The sequence below is a fragment of the Bactrocera oleae genome, chromosome 2, assembly GCF_042242935.1.
Source record: "Bactrocera oleae isolate idBacOlea1 chromosome 2, idBacOlea1, whole genome shotgun sequence".
Classification (NCBI taxonomy): domain Eukaryota; kingdom Metazoa; phylum Arthropoda; class Insecta; order Diptera; family Tephritidae; genus Bactrocera; species Bactrocera oleae.
Genome location: NC_091536.1, coordinates 81,729,772 through 81,749,251, shown reverse-complemented (window position 1 = coordinate 81,749,251; position 19,480 = coordinate 81,729,772). Strand labels below are relative to the sequence as shown.

General features: G+C 35.0%; 1 protein-coding gene across 1 annotated transcript in view; it reads right to left on the bottom strand.

Annotated features, from left to right (window-relative positions):
* Positions 1–2,933: 2,933 nt before the first annotated feature.
* The window catches only part of beat-VII (beaten path VII), a 119,375-nt gene continuing 102,828 nt past the window's right edge, over positions 2,934–19,480 (bottom strand). The window contains exons 8-9 of the mRNA XM_036361557.2: positions 12,068–12,462; positions 2,934–4,899 (exon numbers count right to left, since the gene is read on the bottom strand). Coding sequence (XP_036217450.1) covers positions 4,700–4,899; positions 12,068–12,462 — 595 coding nt within the window. The 3' untranslated portion in view covers positions 2,934–4,699. The remainder of the gene's footprint in view (positions 4,900–12,067; positions 12,463–19,480) is intronic.

Below are 19,480 nucleotides of genomic sequence, written 5' to 3'. Positions count from 1 at the left end.
CTCTTTATCTCGTATATATATTATAAGTTACTTTTCATTTGTTACACCTAAATTGTAAATGTATAATTAATGCAAATAATTACTATATTTTTTTAGTTTTTATGTTATTTGGTTTTCGCTTTTCTTTTAGTTTTTTGTTACTGTTGTTTAGTTAATAATAGACAGCGTAGCATAGGAAGACGTCAATACCTGCATAAGACATTTTAGCCATTTTTTTCTTTGTTTTTTGTAATTTTTTTGTTGTTTTTTGTTTTTTACTTTTTGGTTTTTACTTTTTTGTTTTTGTGTTTTACGATATGATATTCATATTTTTTTTTTTATATATTCATATGCTCATTTAAAACTCGTTTTTCTCTCGTCTCTGTTAATTAATTGATTTTCCTCTTCATAATCTGTGTAATTTGAATTGTACCAATTGACTAAAAGGTAATGATTTTAAGAGAGTTTACTGCTTGAGTGCCTGAATATAATTTCTTTATGTTGTATTTGACTATTTGCACCTCTACTAACGGTTAATTGTTTTGAAACTCAAGTTATTTGGTGGATTTTGTTTATTCATTATTTATTTTTTGGATATGTTTGTGTGTATTTTAATATTTTATTTGCTTTTGTTAAGCTTTTGGGGGCATTCAACAACCATTTAGTGTTCGCTTATGTATCATTTCGTTTTATTTCGAAATAAATAAATACTTTTTTGTGTCTGCACTTGAAGATACGGTTTCAGTTTTGTTTGTTTACAATTATTTGGTAGATTTTTTTTTTTTTGCAGGCTCATACAGTTACTTACATATACATATATAGGAGTTAATATTTGTGTTTATTTAATTTTTGGTTTTTGTTATTGTAAAGAAGCTTACCAATATAAAATACCTAAATATAGTACTCTTTTAGGAAATCCATTAATTTTCGGTTTTTCGTTTTATTTTTCAGTTTTAATTTGAATTTTTCATATCAACTTGCAATGATTATTTCATATTCATACTATTTATGTGTATATGTTTGCATAAGTTTAACTATTTTTATGTAGACATTTAAAGCATTAAGATGATTTGTTCGTCCTCAAGTGTTGCGCGCTGTCAATATGTATGTGTGCGTGTATGGCTTGTTTCTTTGCATACAAGTCTTTATACATATTTGCGCATACATATATCTATATTTACCGAATACTTGTTATAACGGTTTTTTATTTTTTTATTTTGCTTTTTACACATTGATCTACACAAATTGTTTCCATTAATTTAACCTAACTACACTCAGCACTCACTTCTACAATTTTTCTATAGACAATTAACTATTTTTTATATATTTGTTTTTCTTTTTAAAAATAAAACTAAAGGGTAGACATTTCCAATACAAACACAATGCCGCCATAAAAAATCAGACAAGTCAACAATTTTTTTTGCTAAATAAATTTAACCACATCATCATCCCTAATGACTGGCGCTTAGCATTCAACACATACATTAGTATAAGTACATATGTGTGTATTTAGTATATACTAACACTCATACAAATATGTACAACTTGCGTATTTACTAAAATTGTAAATATCTCACTTGCTTTTGTTTTTGTAAATGGGATTTTTGACTAAGTTTGGTATTCACTTTGTTCTCAACATTGATTGTATTCTTAAGCTTCTTGGGTATTCTTTGGATATTATCTTGCTATATGTATGATTTTTGTTCTAATTTTGCTTACTACTCTAACGAAATTTTAGCCATGGACGCACTGAAAAACAACAATTTTTCGCGTTTGTTTTCTTTTTTTTTTGCTTTTGCTTAGGTATTTGTGTTGTTGTTTTCATTTGCATATGTTGCAGTTTGTTACATATATATGTATGTATGTATGTATTTCTGTTTGTATGCATAGGTATTTTAATTGTTATCTACAAAGTAAACTTTACTTGAATATTTTGCTTAGAATTTTGGTTATTTGCTTGCACATACATATTTATATGTTGCTATGTATTTCTTTGTAAATAGTTTTGGAGTAACACACACATCGAAAAATATGGAAAATTGTTCACTACCTCATTTGCTAATGCATTGCAGCATTGCAGCATTGCCTTTAACTAACTACTAGGTATGTTTGTATGTATGTATCTATGTATAATATTTATATGGGTAGGTATTCTGCATGTATGATAGTTTGCGGAACACTGTACACGGCTATAATAAATTAATGTCTATTCGCTTGATCCCTCAACGGATTAAATTTTTGCTTAGCAAAAGCCTCAACTGGTTTCAAAACTGTCGTACTGTAAAAAATATCAGAAACATTTTATGCTTTGAGAAAATATATAATATAAAATAAAATAAAATTAAATTAATTAAAATCAAAATTCAAATTTAATTAATGCTAATTAAAACTACAAATAAAATTTAAATTAATATTAAAACTAAAATTAACATTAAAATTAAATTAATTCTGCTTGTAGTTGGGAAAACACTGTTAACAGCTTCTAAAAATTAATATCTATTCGCTTGATCCCTCAACGGATTCAAATTTTACTCAGCAAAAGATTCAACTGTTTTAAAAATTGTCGGAAAATTATTCAAATAAACAAAAAATATCAGAAATATTTTATAGAATTATTTTCTGGTTTGAAAAAAAATGTATGTACAACAGAATAAATTCAATCAAAATTAAAATTAAAAGTAAATTAAATTAAACAAATTATATTAAACAAATAAAAATAAAATAAAAATATAAAAATAAATTAAAAATAGTTGTATAAAAGTTCAATTACATAAAATAAGATGAACCAATTAAAAATGAAACAAAATAACTTTAATTACAACAAAAAAAAAGATTTAATAAAACAAAAAAATGACATGAAGCAAAATAAAAACCATTAAATTGTATTAAAGAATTAAATTATTCAAAAAAAAAAAATAAAAAACTAATAAAAATAAAACAGAATTAAGCGAATTGGGTAAAAAGCAAATTACCTAAATAATAAAAATAAATCTTAAAACTAAAAGCAAATATGTTTGCTTATTCACATTGAACAACAAATACATAAGTACTGTAAATGTTTCACGACCTACAAGCAAAATTCAGAGCACTGTTTCTAATTTCTCCAATTAGAAATATACTTTTGCACATTTCGAAAAAAAGAAATGCAAATATTCCAAACTCTCTAAATGAACTTTCTCTGGTACATTTCGCTAAAATTCACACAAAATTTTTGCTAGCATACGAGTATTTTACTGTATAAATATAAATATGTATGTATGCATGAAAATGCTACTCGTCTAGGTAAAAAACTTTGCCAATTCCACTACTGACTTTGAAAGCTTACCGCCAAATGTGTGCTTCTTAAGATTGTTACATTTAAAAAATTATTATCCTTTGACTACCCTTTTTATTACTGTTTATTACAAGTTACAAAAACACTGCATGTGCTTACGCTCTCCGCTGCACACTTCAAGAACAGGTCAGTAGATTTTGTATGGCTAACTTTTCCTCTTCATTGAAACTTGCCGCTCAACTAATTCTCTATGTTCCGTCACTGCTTGGTTTTTGTTAAATTTTATCGTAGTTTTTTTATTTATTTATTTTTACTTGAATTTTTTACTTTTATTACAATTTTCATAAAAAAGAAAAATTATTGTTTTATTTCGTCTTACATTGCGAGCAAATAAGCAAAGCTTCTCAAAAGTTCCACCCCCACAATGAAGTCTTCACCGTTTGTTTACACATGCACATATACAGCTACAGTTTTACACACCTATACAACTAAATACAAGCACAAACACTTACACTTACATATGCTCGGAGCACAGTCGTCAGTCGCCGGTTCGGCGGACGTTTCGCCTCATTTCTTTTGTGCAATTAAGTTTAGTCTGTTCGTCCTCCGGTTGCCTCGTAGTTTAGACTCGATTATTTGTTGTTTGTGTTGTTGTTTTCCCTTTAAAGTTCACAAAGTTTTTCAGTTAAAATTTAAAATTTTTTTTGTTTTCGGTGCATTTAGTTGTCTTTTGTTGCTTTTCCCTTTTAGCAGCTACTGCTTTACTTTTTCTAATTTGATATATTTTTCTATTTATTATGCTATACTATTTCTTCTACTCCTTCGTCTGCTTCTTCTTCTTTCGCTACAGTTTTAATTCCTACTTTTTACATGCAGTCATTATCCATTGTTTGCTGGCCGTGCATACGGCACTGACATCAGCAGCGACACCGTCCACGTCCTTTGTCTAACAACAACAACAACAACAACAACAATAGTGCAGGTGCACCTGCACAAGCAGTGTGCCTTTCACATTTCACCATTTCACCTTTTCGCATTTTGATTTTTACATTTTACGATTCACCGTTTCAATTTAATTTTTATGCTCACTGCTGTACGTCTGCCCCTCCCCCTGCAGCACCTGCTAAATATACATGACTGTTGCTAAGTGTGCGTTTAGTATGTGTATGTATGTATTTGTGTACTTTTCTTTTACCTCTCTGTTTCTATACTCTGCTTTGCAGTTGTTTAAGAAAGAGAGATGGATATTTTTCAAAAGGTACATATCAGCTGGGTCTAATTGTAGTTGTAGTTGCAGCTACAGCGGGACTTTCGTTTTGTCTATATTTTCCATTACCTTCGGTCGGTGATTCGGTGGGCCGTGGCAGGTCTGCAGCACAAACCGAAGCCGGTGGCAACCATCGGCGGAACGGTGTCGGTGCCCTTTGTAGCTTCCTATTTGCGTCTTCAATAGCACAACATCTGCAACACAGCTGCCAGCGTTGCCACTGTGACCCATGTGTAGCGGGTGCCAAATGTTAGACTCATTGTTGGTCGTACCGCCGCCGCCGTTTCCGCGGCATGTGAGGCGCCGTTTCCTAATGCTGCCATCCCTATGCTGGGTGCCGATGTTGTTGTCGATGAAGTTTCCGCTCGCATGAGTTCAACTGTGGTGGAAAGCAGGGCGGGATTCGTCAGCCGGTCGTCAGCCGGAGAATAAGTATTTGGTAGTATGTGCGGTGATTTAAGGATGACGCAAGCGGTGGAGACGTAGCACATGGAAGAGAAAAAAGAATGAAACAAATAAAAATTAATTTGGAGGTAAATTTCGAACGCGTTCAAAATTTCGCTGTGACCCACGCTAAGCTTCGCAGACTGCTGGCAATGGTGGCGCCGTAGCTGCTGAAATTGGTTACTAAAGTATTAGATTGACATTTAGAGCGAAGATACATTGATGAAATTAATTGAGCACGACGGAGAGACTAAGCTGAAAAGCTTTCGTTACACTCGAACCTATTGAAACAGTTTTTTTAAGTGCACCATTTAAGCCGACCGTAAACGTCACTGAGCTTCGGCAGTTAAAAAAGGTCACTAGGTAAGTGGCTATGCGATGCTTTTAATAAGCAAACCAAATGCATCAGTCATGGGTTAAAAATAACCGAAAGTCGAAAGCACCAACCGTCTACTTAGTAAACTAATCAACAACATTGCCGAAAGAGTATGAAATATGAACTACATTAAGCTTCTCGACAAAAAGCAGCAAAAATGTCCATCGAACATATACAAGTACTAAATGAACATAAATTCTGTAAAATAATTTTAAGAATGAGGTTTTCTTATAGCTTTTGCTATGAGCGAGTGCGACTAAGAGGATGAAATCGAAATCAGCGCTTGCACTGTACGACGACACTGGGCACCGGCCAACAATAAAACCCATTTGGACCCTTAAATTTATGCATTTAAAGACTACAATAAGCTAGAATATATAAATCTTGGACCTCAAACGATTTGATACTGACCCCGCCTGAAGCTCGGATGAAGCTTAAAATTATTCAATTGTAATTCATTTAAATAGTGGTCTCGTTCTAAAATATGAACTTTCAACCATAAGTAGGAACTCTCATAAGCCGATATCAGGACAATTGGCATTATGTTATGTGCAATTAATACTCGTTTTCTGGTGAAAGGTCTCGGATGTTATTCAGGTTCTAGTCGCCTCATCAATGCAGTTTCGTTAAGTTGACATCTTTGATATAACGAATCACGTTTGAGTTTTACAATAGAATGTACAAGGTGCGTTCCAAAGTAAACAGTAAAAAAGTAAAATCTAGTGGCGCCATCCATATGTCGACTAGTGCGTTAGAATCTGCTATCCTTTATCGACTTCCAGTAAAAATTTCATGACATTTCATTTTTTGGAAATGAAGTTATGGCGTTTTAAGTATCAGTTTTGTTTTTTCATCGGTGCGAAAATGAGCTTCGAACAAAAAGCCAACATTAAATTTTGTTTTAAAATTGGTAAAACTTTTACCGAAACGTTTCAATTGATGAAACAAGTTTATGGCGATGATTGCCTATCCCGTACCAGAGTGCACGAGTGGCTTCAACGTTTTCAAAGTGGTCGAGAGGACCTAAATGAGAAATGAGCCGAAACCCAAAAAATCGCGCCTGGAGAAGTCAAAAGTGAAGACAATGCTGATTTGTTTTTATGATTCCAAGGGTATTGTCCACAAAGAATTAGTTCCACCCGGCCAAAACGTTAATGCGGTATTCTACCTTGATCGACGCTTGTGGCCGATTATTTGACCAAAAATCACATTTTAACAATCAACCACTCCCCGTATTCACCTGATATGGCACCGTGCGACTTCTTCCTTTTCGGAAAAATGCATTTGCCGATGAAAGGAAAGTGTTATGCAGACGTGGAGGCCATTCAAAAGGCTTGCATCGGCATACTGGCGGCCATACCGGGCTACGAGCTAAAGCACTCGTTCGACCTGCTTTTGGAGCGTGCAAAAAGCTGTATTAAAGCAGAAGGAGACTATTTTGAATAAAATTAATTGATTTTGGTGATAAAACCATTTGTTTTGTCTTTTTTTAAAAGTCCTGTTAACTTTGGAACGCACCTTGTATTTGATCTACAAAACAATTCGGACAAAAGTAATACAACTCTCAAAGCGACTCGATGCAACTCAAGATACATTCAAAATTCATTATGCTGCAATCTATGAAAAATGCTGGATACCTAGATACATCATCTTCTCAAAACTGTTAATTGTATAAGTTTATGTTATGTTTCTAGCATGAAAACTTTGTAAGACGTAAAGAAGGCTTGATTAGTCTATGGTATATAAGTAATAAATATGCTTCCCATGCAACAAGAAAGTAAAAGGGAAGAAAATGAGAAAACCTCTCATACTCTTGTTTTAAGTGGGGCCTTTTCTCATTTGCAGGATACTTTTTTCTTTCTTCGTATGAGATAAAGAGAGACAGTAAATTAATAATATTATATAATAAGCAATAGACGTAATATAATAGTTGCTAGCAGTTGAAAACTTAATAGCTGGTTTGACACTTAAATTGCTCTCCGTTATGCTAACTAAAAAGATTTACCACCAGCCATGAATTGTGGAGAATAATTATCATAACAAATTTCTATTTTCTCATTAATCCCACACAAAGGCTCTGCAAATATCATGGCTAAATGTCATTGTAAAGCGAACTCATTTCTCGATCTTTTACTGGTCGAATGCGTACTATCTTGTCACACGACTGTGATTTTTTTAAGTGACAGTAAGCTTTTAAGTCCGGCTAACACTTTAAATATTGAATATTAAATTTCAACAACAAATACATGTATAGATAGACAACACTACGTCCATCTACGACTACTTGATTGATGGCGTGGATTCAATTTTAAATAATTGAAATATGAAATATGAAAAAGGTTGAGCCGAATAAGTGCGTGTTTGCTCGACCCAAATTCACTCAAGCAACTCATTCAGCTGGTGTGAATTTCCACAAACGAAATTCAATTTCAACTTCAACCCAAATTTTGTTAGATACCAGAAAATACTGTCGACAAGCATTCAACAGCGCCTTTGTGCAATTGACTCACGAAACAAAAATGTCAACAAAACAAACAAGGATTAAGCAGGAACACACTCGGCAGCTTACCGCGCTCAGAGCAGTACTCAGCTGTCTCAGCTGTGCGATATATCTATTTGGTCGAGAAGAAGGGCGGCAGGCTGGTTGGAAGAGCAATTGGCAATTGCTGGCTAAACCCAGGATTTGTGGGAAAGGTCAGTCAAAAGAAATATTCGCAAACCAATTCAATCCAATGACTGACTAAGGGATTTGCTATGTTCTGATTTGTTTCTCATTTGTACGCGCATTTGGCGGATTAGAAGTTAAAGTGAAAGTAAAACTTTGTGCAGCTAATCTCTTCTGGCTGTGATGATTGGGCGGTAATGTGGGTGAGAGCTCGGAGAGTTGGTGCTATTCGTTTGACAGGCCGTCAATTTGTCCGAATGTTGTTTGATGTGGAAGTTGAGCAGTGATAGGAGTGACGGCAGAGGCATTAAATACCGTTTTGCCTTGGCACTTCACATTCACAGGCAGCAGAAGTAATTATTTATGAGTTGAGAGGTAAAGGTGTGGTTGTTGCCATTGAAACTCTGTTCTTACTTTCATTTCACAATTGCAAAACTGCCCAAAAAATAAATTGGCAGTAAGCCCACACATACACACACACACATGCAACTCTATCTGCTTCCCTATGCCTCACACACACACACATATATATATACAAGACATACGTAGATGACAGCTTGTTAAAAGCCTTGTTGTTGTGTGCGGTGGCTTTTGTGGTTTATACAAATAAATTTTCTACGCATTTTCCGAAAGGCGAAAGCAAAAAAAATTAAGACCTCCTCCACTCATGTGTGTGTGTGTGTGCGCAATAAATTACTAGAATCCTTTACCGCATATAAGGTCGCTCAGCCGCATGACTAGGCGCCATTCATTTCTCTGTCCGCCCAGCTCGTCAAGCAATCACAATAATAGCAACAAAAGCAAAAACAAGAACGATATTTTAATGCAAAGCGAAGAACAGCTTGACTGCTTACTGTTGCTGATTACAACAGGTGAAAGTAATAGTGTGTGTAAGAAATGTGCGGGCCGGGTCAGCGCGCAGCGATGTGTGAGCTGTGAATGACTGTTTAGCAATAGCTTATGAGGCGGCGGCAATGCTCGTTAGTCCGAAGAAACAATGGCACACAATTATTTCTCACAATTTACGACAGTTTTGACGCCAACTCAGTAACGGTACACAGCACACGCCCACCAACAATACAGCAATATGCAGACGTAAGTGTGTGTGTCTTTTTTTTCTTAAATGCGCCCATTTAATGTACAACTTAATGACTTCCTATGAGGTTTCGGTGCCATATATTTAAAATAGTAGTCATAAACATATATACATAAATATATGTACATATGTATATATGTGTACAACTTATAAAATACTGGTATTTTCGTGTAAGCATGCTTTCATAATGCCAATGCTTCAAACCTAAATAGGTGTCTTTCCGGCAGTGCAGATGATGAACAAAGCATGAAATATAGCCGGAAATAGATTTGTTCATATATACATTAGGGTGGAGTTGAGCTCTGTTATGAGTGTCCTGGTTTTTGTATTTTATTTTAGATTGGCAGGAATATTGACAACTATTTTTTGTTCCTGCATGAAATAACAAGTAAAAACTTTAACTTCGTTTGTACCGAAGCTACAATGTCCTTCAAAAGGTAATGCCGTATAGCAAAAAAGCATGTGAAATGATCTTTATCTTGATTTTGAAAGATCAGTTTGTATAGAAACTATAGGCTGTGGTGGCCCAAACTGAAAAATCTCTGGAAGATCTGTTTGATTCTAAAATATTTACAGCGTAAGCTCTTCGACTGCAGAAGGTAATTGCGATCCACTGTAATATATGAATTTATCAATATTTCTAATTAATTTATTTAATATATAATTTATTTCTAATTTAGTATTTCCTAAAATTTTATTATTTTGTATACTTTTCCTTGTCATTATTTTTTGTAGCTAAATTTTAATACAAATTACATAACCTCATTTGATGGAAACATAGTTATAAAATGAAGTATGCACTGATTTAATTGAAAATTCAATTTTATGATGAATGTACAATACATATATGTGATATTTGCTCGGCTGATACTACATCCATATCCGCCCACATCAATACGTCGCACCCTAATATGACTAATAGCTGGCAATTCCGAGTTTTTATGTGTAAACATCACAATGCCGCAAAAAAATATGAGCAGAAACCTAAAATGAAGACAAACATGTTGTATAAGTGTTTGTATATATGTATAAATGTACGTAACAAGCGTGTTCAGCTGCCAAATATTTATTTGTATACGGAAGGAAAAGCAACGGTTGATTCGGCATAAAAAAAAATTATTTTCGACAACCAGAATTGCGAACGCATTACAGTTGAATTATACCTCTAGGCACACATACTAACATACAAATGCAAATTGATGACAGCGAGTGACAACAACAACAACAACAGTGGTGATAAGGATAATTTTGTCGCTACGGCAGCACAAAATTATAATGACAATGAGGAGGTAAGTATTGTCTTGCCGCTGCTCTGGTGCTTTTGTCGATTTAAATATGAATTTAACAAACATAAATGATTATCATTTGAAATTGCTTTCAAGTAGTCAACACATTTGAACATAAATCGTTGTAGCAGTATGAGCGTAGGAGCATTTAGCCACGTGCCACTTTCGGCGGTTCTCTTTAAGTCTTTCAAGGCACACAGCAACAAGCGCTTTACATAAATATGAGCTCACTTCTTATGTGTATCTGTATGTATGGACATACAATGTATCTATTTTTGAAACACATTTATTAAAAGAAGCGTAGGATTTGAATCCGTAATGATACTTTACACCCAAGCAGACTTTTTGATATACAATTGACAATTTGAATAATTTTTCCGTTGGCATTAAAGTAAATAATGATTTCGGCAACATTATGAGAGACTTTTTCATATAATTTCTCGTTTAAAGAATAATTATTGAAGCATATTAAACGAGCGACACATCCAGAGTTACATTCGGTTGACAAAGGCAAGACGTTTGTAGACAGCACCGGTCTCTTGCCTCATCTTTTTCTTTTTACACAGCACTTTTTCGTTGGTTTTTGAAACTCTTAGAAATATTAGAACCGTTCTCATAGTAGCCGCCGCTTTTCTAGCCACTTAATACCCTACTAATTATCCTCTATAACTTTGTGTCCAGGGATCAATACGAGATGGTCGTAATTGCTGATAAGCCTCTGCGAATCAATTGAAGATTAGATTTCGTGCGATGAGCTTGCCAAAATTGCCGCTTCACAATCACCAAAGAAGACAATGCGAATAAACATATAAGTAAATAGATATCTTGGAATAAGCCGTGTTTTTATATATGATATGGTCAAAATTATTTCATATTCATTTCTGAACTTTCGTGGCTATGCGCGAGCTTTCACCAAGCTTTGCATTCAATTACATACAATATTTTTTATTTACAACGCGATGAAAGTGTGTAGTATATACAGAAAAATAATATGCAGAAAAATTGCTCACTAACCAATATCTCTACACGCGCACTCCAATTCAATTTATATACCTTAACCTTAAGTCCAAGTAACTCTCCTTCACAATTGTAAAACTACCGATTTTCTAGTACTTTGCCTTCTTTAATTCGTATCAACAAATTTCGTTGAATATGAGTGATTAATGTGACTAACCAGCTCGAGAAAAATTGCAAACCCCTCAATTATTTTGTTTTCCAAATTTACGCCTACATAAATCACTTAAGAGCGCAATAAAACTCACCAAAACCTCATAAGCTATTCATAGCAGTCACAGTCCGCACCTGAGTTATCGGTACGAAGGTACGAAGGCTGATAGCGCTTAGCTTTAAGCCTCGTAGTTACTTTGTTTTTATATAACTAGGAAAATATGTATAAACTTCGACTATGCCTAAATGTTGCGATGATAAAATTGCACTTCGTTTTTTACAGCTAACAAATCACTTTTCTCGTATATATACGAGTAATTGTACTACAACCTGTGCTTTCATTTTTACCTTCGCTTCCATCAATATCTAAGCACACACACACACAACTGTCTACATAACTACTAGTAAAAACATTTATTAGGGTCTGCTGTCGTTGGGGTTTGAGTTTGAAGCATCTGTCAATAATGTGGCAGAAATTACGGTAGAATTTGATGGGTTAACCTGTGTACTCACCTTTTACCGAGTACGTCTTGTAATCAGCAAACTGCTCTCCTTGACCTATGGCTGATGGTATTGTGGACAAGCACGTCAGTTCCATACGTCCATTATTGTTATGCGCCTCCTCCAAGTCAATATTGAGTTGGCTAAGCGAGAACATGCCTCGCTCTTTAGTGGCCGCCGCAACGGCAGCAGCTGCTGCTGCCACACCCATGCCACCGCCAGCATGTGATATGGGACGTCCGTAGCCGGCGGCCAGTTGGCTCATCGGTCCTGCATTGGCTGGTATGCCGAGCTCGTTGTTGAGGTTAGGCGGCTGTGGGCCAAAACCGCCGCTATTCAGTGTGCTGCGTATTATGCCGAGAGCATTCTCGTTGATGTGCCGTCGATATTTCTGTTTTGATGAGTTTCTGTGAAAAGTGCAAGCAAATAATGCAAAATGAATTTGAAATCTAGTTATAATGGTACCATGCTTGCAGTGTGAATCGCTTAGGGGCGATAATTTTGTTAGTGTGCGCCAAAATGCTTGAGTGTTAAAGTATTTTTAAATGGATTTTAGTCAGGTCAAGTGATTAAAGTTTAGCACTCCAAAATTTAGTGTATTTGTTTTATGCTTTTATTGTTATATTCGAGTATATATCGAAACAATATATGCAATTTTTTTGAATGAGAGTATAATAATTTTGTTTATGAATTTAGGGTTTAACAAAGTATTAAGAAAAATGTATTGTATGCATATAGTTAATAGAACCTTAATTAAAATTGATTTAAAATAAGTTGAAAAGTTTCCGCGCTCGAAATGAAAAAATACTGATTTTGATATGAAATAATTTTTTTTATTCAGTATAATCTTCCTTAGCTTCAATACACTCATTCCAATGATCCTCCAATATTTTTATGCGAGCCCTATAATGTCATTCCGGAAGCTCTACAAAATACCCGTCTACTGCTGTAATAGCATCTTAATTCGACGAAAAACTCTTTCCGCTAAGGAATTGTTTCACGTTTCTGTAGAGGTAGTAGTCGCTGGAAGCCAAATCTGATGAATACGGTGAATGCTCAAGCGATTCGTACTTTAATTAGTTGAATTTTGTCATTGTTAAAACATCTTTGCGAGCAGGTGCATTGTCTTGATGAAAAATTAATTTTTTGTGCTGCAAACCAGATCTTTTCTCACGAATTTTTTCATCCAGCTTATCCAAACGGCTGCAGATAATCAATTAACAAAATTAATAATCTTCTTTGCTGATCGTCCTTCGTGTGGATCATCTTCGGGCTTAGTACGGTAAAAGTAAATTCACCAGCCCGAAATTCAACGGTGCATTTTGAAGATGACGACTCCTTATACATTTCTAACAATTGCTCATAATTTTTTCCATATTAAAAAATTACTCTGACACGTCAACTTCAAATGGCTTGTAAACAAAGAATTAATTGACAGAATAACTTGTAACTTTGCATTGGTTCTCACGACAGATGTACCAACTTGAGAAACAAAACTTATTAGCTCCAAGTCAAGTTGGTACATCTGTTGCGCTATTTCTTGGTGAGACCAAACAACTTTCCAACCAATCTGTGCCATATTTTACGTTTATCAAAATTCCGTCAATATTTCTGTCAGTTTATATGAGGAATCAATTTTCATTTTTTAATTTGAAGTGCTTTAAAAATATTTTTTTTAGTTATTTAAACTATATTAATTCTTAGAAAACTGCTCATGTGTCGGAACTACCGATATCGAATCTTTATAGCATATAGCTGCCATACAAACGGAACGACTTGTAGGAAAAACTCTTCCATTTGACGAGGTATCTTCACAAAATTTAGCACGCGGTATTGTCTAAAGCAAAAATGCAATCTCCAAAAAACTTTTTAATATCGGAACACTATAGCATATAGGTATGTAGCTGCCATTACAAACTAAACGCACCGAATAAAGTGCTTGCATGGCAAACTTTTTCAATTGACGAGATGTTTTTAGGAAATTCGTCATAGATTATTATTCAAAGCAACGCTACAATATCTGATAAAATTGTTCAGATCGCATCATTATAGCTAACATACAAACTGCACGTTCGAAATCAAGTTCTTGTATGTAAAACTTTTTTAGTATTTGAAAAGATATCGTCACAAATGTTGGCATGGATTATTGTCTCAAGCAATGGTACAATACAAATCGTTCAGATCGAACTTCTAGACAACAAAGTCAAAGGTCAAAACAAGGTGCGACGTTAAGTATTAGACTGGCTCGCTAATTAAATTTCAAATATTTCAAAAATAAAATCAATATTTGTACGGTGTTAAAGCTTCTTGTTTCGTAAGTTTCTTAGAAGCCAAGCACATTCGCTTTTTAACACTTCAACATTTTAAAGCTCGTTACTTTCTTAACTGGCGCAAACAAATATTTCAACACCCTTATCTAACGCTTATATTCGTTCGTCAGATACACAACACAACACCCACTTCCGTACTTCCTTCTTATCACTGTCATCCGCCGCGCAACTAACGGTAATCAGTTATAATATCGCGAAGCACATACATTTTTATTGCATTATTGCGCAGCCAAGTTGGCAATGGCAGTAATTTCATCGTCATTCTGCATTCGTAATGACTCAACACTTCGACATTTTTGTGTGGCAATATGTAGTCCTTCAACCGCACACACCCAACCGACCCCCACCGACTCCTAAGTGGCTGCGTTACGATGAGCTTGGCGTGCTTCCGGCATAATTACGAGCGTGAATTGAAAAGAAGCAGCACTCGGCACACGTACACGAATTCATACCTACTCGCACATACGACATGGTGACAAAATTATCGATGCAACAAATGTCACCGCTGCCGACACGGCGTCGCCAACCGCCCTGTTATCCGCACGGAGTGTTGCGGGCGCAATGAAACGAAGTATTTGGCCCAGAGCTTGAAGTCCAACCGCCGCGGTTGTGGCGCTGGTGAATCGGTGAGTTGGGTGATACATATTTCGTATGCAATTCATGCTTGCTGGCAAGTGTGGCACATTCGCTCGCTGCCAGTCATGTACTCCACATAGAATTATTAAATTTGCTCTCCAATATTTTACATGAACTCTTACGGGCGTGTATTTTTTTTGTTATTGCATCTATTTTCACGTGGTCATGTATGTGTGTTTATGGGTGGCACGTCAAGTGAGGTGGCATATATGTACATACTCGTACGTACTCGTTTATGTAGCAAATAAATAGCTTGCACCCCACTAAACTAAACAAGACTTTGACGAAATTGACTGAAGCATATAAATTGACTGCGATAACTTTATTAAAGACATTATTAAACGAAAGGTACTGTGAGTTTTTGATACAATTTGTAGAGTCTTGTTAGATAGTGATTTCAAAATTTGGTTTCAATCTCTAACCTTGATTTTAAATTGATTCATGAGTATTTTTACTTCAAACAAAATGATTTAATTAGATGTTTGGGGAGAGCCACGAACTAAAAGAACTAAGATAAGATCTCTAGTTCTGAAATAAATGTACTGCAGACCTTTTTAACGACTCATTTTCAAACTATCGCTAACTGCAAACTTAATGCTTTAATCCGGAAAAAGTTTTAGAGATACTGAGCTTCACATTATTTCCGTTTTTCTCATTCTTCATCAAAATAAAATGAGATATATTGAAAGCAATTTCACATTCCTTTAGTCGATAATTTACTACTCCTATATTTCTAACTCATTTTGATATGAACTGAATATAAATAGTTTGATTACCAATTACTTGCTGAAACCTGATACCGTCAAGATCTGGTTCAAGCAATGATATAATGAGCCACAATCCAACGGTTTCAATTTTCATCGACTTTTTGGTTTTGTTTGAGAAACAAACCAACACTTTTCAAACAACGGCGATTGATCGATCCCAAATACGTAGATCCATCTCCATAGACCGAAAGAGACAGTAATCACTTGCTAGTCTGGACCTGCACTATATACGGTGGATGCATAAGAAACTCTCAGCCAAGCTTTCGTAGCTTCTGGCTCGGCATTATGTATGTAGCTTTGCTTTGATGGAAAAAAATTTCGCACCTATTGGCCAAAGCTGAGCGCTTCTGAGCGATTGCTAGCTACAGACGGTTCAGTTGTGAACGATACATGTTCGAATTAAGAGTTTGGCGGTAGGAGAATAGCTCATAATAGATGATTCCCTGTCAATTCCACCAAACACATAGCGAATATGTAAGTAGTGTTTTCAGAATTAAGTCTTATCTTATGAAACGCTTGATACAGATTACTAACGCCTACTATTAGAAAAACAGTGGCTTTCTATTTTCTTTAAGTAGACTTTATGTATCTTTACGACCATTAGTGAGAACTCATTAGCAGTAATTCGCATACAAATTCTCTATAAAATAATGATATTTCTAAAATGAAGCATCCTTTTTGTAACAAAAAAAAAAAAAAAACACATTATATTTAAGGTATAACACAAACTAATAAACGATTCAAAAGTCATTCAAATATTTATTTGGTTTGCATATTAACGATTTTCCACTACAGCCCCTCTCATACCACCCTAAAAGGAAAATAAGCGAACACAATTAAATTACACACGCACACACACAAGTCGATAAAGAGAAATTCGCGTTTTTGAGCGCCGTCCAGTTGTCCTTCGCTGCCGGTACGCCCTTAAAACAGGGCGCGAATTAAATACTTTGTGAAAATGCGATTTCGCTGTTTACTTATGCAGAGACATGTGTAAATGCCGCGCAAACACGAGACACTGGGATGGGGCGCTGCATTTGTTAGCTCAGAGGTTTTTGCGGACATGTACTCGCCCCAACACACACACATATGGTACACACCAGCGTTGCGCATAACTGCTGAGTGGCTGCTCATTTATGTATTTTGTATTGTGGAAATGATATTCACACATCAATCATAAAGTACAAATATTTGCGATATTATTATTTATTCGCTTGATTTTATGGCTCTCGACATTATTGCAGCGCATTGCACGCACATCAGCGTGTACGAGTATACATATATATGTATGTGTGGGTGTGTGTGCGCAAGCGTTGATTTTCGCAAATTCTAATGCGATCACAAATGCACGAATGGGGGATTCTGCCGAATTATGGCGCGCTGAAATTACCATTTAAGTGCGTCGTAAAAATGTACGAAAATTTGCCAATACATCCATCGACGGTTTAAACAGTTATCGATTTTATATATTTTATGTACAACAAGTAGCAGAACAGGCACAAGCACTGCGAGGTGGCGCTTAAATCCGAGTATTAGCACTTCGAATCAGCAAAAAACCGGAAACAAATTGAACTGTCATCTGCTGCAAGAAAGCAGGCATTTGTTTGTATGTATGTCTGTATGTAAATTATGTGAAATATGCAATGCGCGTTGTTTACAGAATAATGACATGTTAATTTTTAGGAAAATTTGAGTCAATCTCAGTATTTCAAGAATTCGTTGTAGATTTATGGATATTTAAGCTAAATTTTGTACGTTATCGCAGAGAAAATCTTTGAATTTAAAAAATATATATACTAATAAAAAATAACATGTTTTCTGTTATATAAAATTAACTAGTATTTTTTTTAATTATATACAATAATTAGAAAAAGCATCTAAAATTTTGTATTTGTCTTATACAGCAAGGTTAGCGAAAGTTATTTTGTCTCTGAAAATCGATTCGAAAATCCTACGAAAATTTTCTCTCGACATTGTGGAATATTTCGGCACAACAGTTTATAACGGTTTCAGTAAAATTTTGGTAATAAAGCCACAAATCAAAAGTGTCGTCTGATATTTTAGGTCATGCATACGATTCAAATATCTCTGAAAATTACATGTCTGGATTTTCAACTGAAATATTTTTTATAAAAAAATTATTTTGAAAATCCTTTTTATAACATCTATAGTATCACCACTTCGAAACGCATAATATTCTGGTACAAAATCAACTAGAAGATTTATAGATATACAAGTATGAGCAAAACAGCCCTAGTGTAATTTATTGTGAACTTTTCGATATTTAAGGCAAAGCCCCGTGAATATTTACTTCATCAATATTTTCATAAATTTTTCGCTATTTGATGCACAATTGCAGCATAGGTTCACTCTGCATCAATAGCAATAGATAATTGTACATATATTTATATGAGTAAGTGAGTACCAAGACCTATTAGAATACTACAACACTTACCCTAACTAATGAGAGCAAAGGCAAACAGATGGTCTGTAACTAAACGTTATTTATGGTGACATATACAAAAAAAAGTTGCATATTTCAATAGTTTTTCTCCTATTGTTTCGATTTCCCTTCTACTTCCGAGAAAATTCTAAACTACTCTGTTTCCAATTCTAAACACACGGACTAGCAGTTTGTCAGCAAAATTAAGAGACTGCATTCCAAGTGAGCGAGAAAATTCCCAGAACATTTAAGAACGTTTAAAAATGCTTTATGCAAATTTGCTCTCTGACTTTTGAAGTAATTTCTTAAATATTTGCATACATTACGGCGCACAAGCGAAAACAACGACATTGCACCACAAAGAAGTTCACTAGAAAATGTTCCTTTTGTACAGCTCGTTGTTTTTGTCTTTGCTTGCAACGCACACACGCACACAGAGGCACTCGTTAACTCGTTCCCCCCGTCTGTGTGCACAAACGAATTGTTTATGTATGCACTTGACTAGACTTCGTTGACTGATGCCATCGTGTATGCAGCAAAGTGCGGCCGCTTGCAACGCTTCGAGTGTCATGAGTACTTCTACGCAAACGTCAAACAACAGCAGCAACAATAAAAGCAAAGCATACACGTAATGATCATCTTTTTCGTCAAGCAGCCATCATCGTCGGCATTTCAAGACAGAAAAGCTGTAAACAACGACAATAACGATTGTAGTTAGTCCTACAGAGGGTAAATACGATTAGAACAACAACAGTGTCATAAACCAGAACGGTCTGTTATCGTGTTTTTCTTTGAGTCGCTTTACCATCTAAGCTCTCATTTCCTTAGTAAGTACCCTCCAGGAAAATATTGATTCTCAGCGTAAGCCCATATGCTCAGAAAATTATATTAAAGTCGAAATGCCTGCAAGTAGTAAATCTAATGGTCCATTTGATTTATCTCTGCAAACTTCGACGATACCTCATTGTTATTTTATTGTCATATAAGCTTTTCGGGCGGTTAAAAACTGCTGATAACCCCATATAGTGGTGTTCTCCGGAACTTCAAAGATACCACTTAAAGATTTATAAATCAATATCCTCGTCTTTAAATATTAGACAGAGCGAAGGATTTTTCCAGCGAGAATAAAGTCTTACTATTAGGTAAATACATCTACAAGCTAGTAGGGAAAGAGAGTTAGAATCACGCCTATATTCTGGGTAGGGGTTCATTCCCCCAGCCTTAAGGCAGGAGTGAAAACTCCAAAACA